This window comes from Lottia gigantea, assembly GCF_000327385.1.
Source record: "Lottia gigantea unplaced genomic scaffold LOTGIsca_7, whole genome shotgun sequence".
Classification (NCBI taxonomy): domain Eukaryota; kingdom Metazoa; phylum Mollusca; class Gastropoda; family Lottiidae; genus Lottia; species Lottia gigantea.
In genome coordinates, this window is record NW_008710370.1 from 4275169 (window position 1) to 4276965 (window position 1797).

General features: G+C 30.2%; 1 protein-coding gene across 1 annotated transcript in view; it reads left to right on the top strand.

Annotated features, from left to right (window-relative positions):
- Positions 1–531: 531 nt before the first annotated feature.
- LOTGIDRAFT_155169 (hypothetical protein) overlaps positions 532–1797 on the top strand; it is a gene marked incomplete at both ends in the record, with an annotated part of 28949 nt that continues 27683 nt past the window's right edge. Inside the window, 2 exons of the mRNA XM_009065666.1 lie at positions 532–554; positions 1090–1152. Of these exons, the coding sequence (XP_009063914.1) occupies positions 532–554; positions 1090–1152 (86 nt within the window). The remainder of the gene's footprint in view (positions 555–1089; positions 1153–1797) is intronic.

The following is a 1797-nucleotide window of genomic DNA, read 5'->3' on the forward strand; positions in this document are numbered from 1 at the left end:
ACTATTATGGTTGGCCCTCATTCCTTAGAAGTAATGGCTTCTTTTACATGCAAAATTTTTCATTTATAGGTCAAGAATTTATCAAATAAAAGCCAAATTAACAGTTTTACTAAATTATTTCCACGATAATATTGCAGTTGAACAGAATCTCCAAATGATAACGAATAATGACCTTTTAAATAGATAATTGGGACATTTTATATGTTCTGGCCACCTACTTCTATTTCTCTCTTTTTTTTTCTTTCAACTCTTTCATTAACAATAGTACAGAGCTCAGCTTGTCTTCAAACTTATAGCAGTCGATTGGTTAACCGACGGAGTGCAAACGTTATATCGGTTATGATGTTATCAGTAAACTTTTCGTCTGTGATAGGGTGCATTTTAAAACAAACTTGGTATTTTATTAAATTGTTGTTTGGTTTTATAATGCATCTGTAAGTTTTAAAAGCACATAATTACTAAACATTGGCCTTACTAATATTGACTATTACTCTCTCTTATCTCTTTAACTTTAACTGGTCTCACAGGACAATGGCTGAACTGTCTTTAGGCCAGTGAGTTTCATCACTTTTGCTCTCTATAGCCTCACTTGGACCTTAGATACCAAACAGAGTGGTTTGTTTTAGTCTTTAGGAACAGTGCAGCTCTGTTTTCTTCATTCTATCTATAGTTATTCATCTTTGGAGCAACTTTCTTCAGGTATGTGTGTTTTGGGTTAATATCTTGGGTAATTGTAATATTTGGGTGACTATATTTGTATTTGCAAGCAGAGTAATTGAGATAATGTTTTACTTATATATAACATCATGCAGTTCAATTAAAACGTTTCATTTTAACTTATCATATAATTATCATTTAATTTACAGAACTAAGTTACATCTCTAATAGTATTCAGCTTAAGTAAACACCCCATCTTTGGGTTAGTATAATTTTACTATTATCCAATCATTGTATCTTTATATATATATTGATAAGGTTTGTTATTAATTATGTGCATAGTGTTTTGATTTTCAAGTTTATTGTAATAATAATGTTCTGTATGTCTAAATTATGTTGTATTATTATTAATTGTATATATTATTATTACAGGGTGTTTTTAATGCTAGATATTAATAAAGCTGAGAAAACGTTAAAGATTCGTGTTAATCTGAGGTAACCCCAGTGAGTTAGCCATACGTCTACATTATGAGTGATAACAGACCCTTAAAGTTCTGTAAATATTAATCAAATAATTTTTGTGGATATTAGAAAAACTTTATTGGCGCAAACTTCCATTTGAACGTTGTTTGTATGACACAGTACGGATCAATAACACAATAGAAAATATACACAGGGCTGCAATGTTCCTTATGACCTAAAACAACAAAACAGATTCTAACCCGATATAAATATTTGGATAGGTGATGATTAGCATAATCAAACCAAACTTTGACATATTACTAAATGGGAACAAAGTTTGTCTAATTCTTCATGTGAGTAATAATAAGCGGGAAGTTGTGTATCGTTCCTGACGATACCTTTCATTCCATAAAAAGTGGGGATTTTTATAAGTTTGTTTATGCTATAACAATTTTTAAACTCGACAGAGGGTGCTAACCACGTCTATCAGCTATATTACCAAATGCCACAGTAATAAAAGTTATGAATTAATATATATATAGAAACCTTAAAGATAAAATATTAATTTTTATCCCATTATTCAATATCACGATATGTATCTTATCGTGGCGTGATTGACGATACCCAGCACTAAAATATTAATATACAAAATTGACAGTTCAAGGGAGATAACTTATG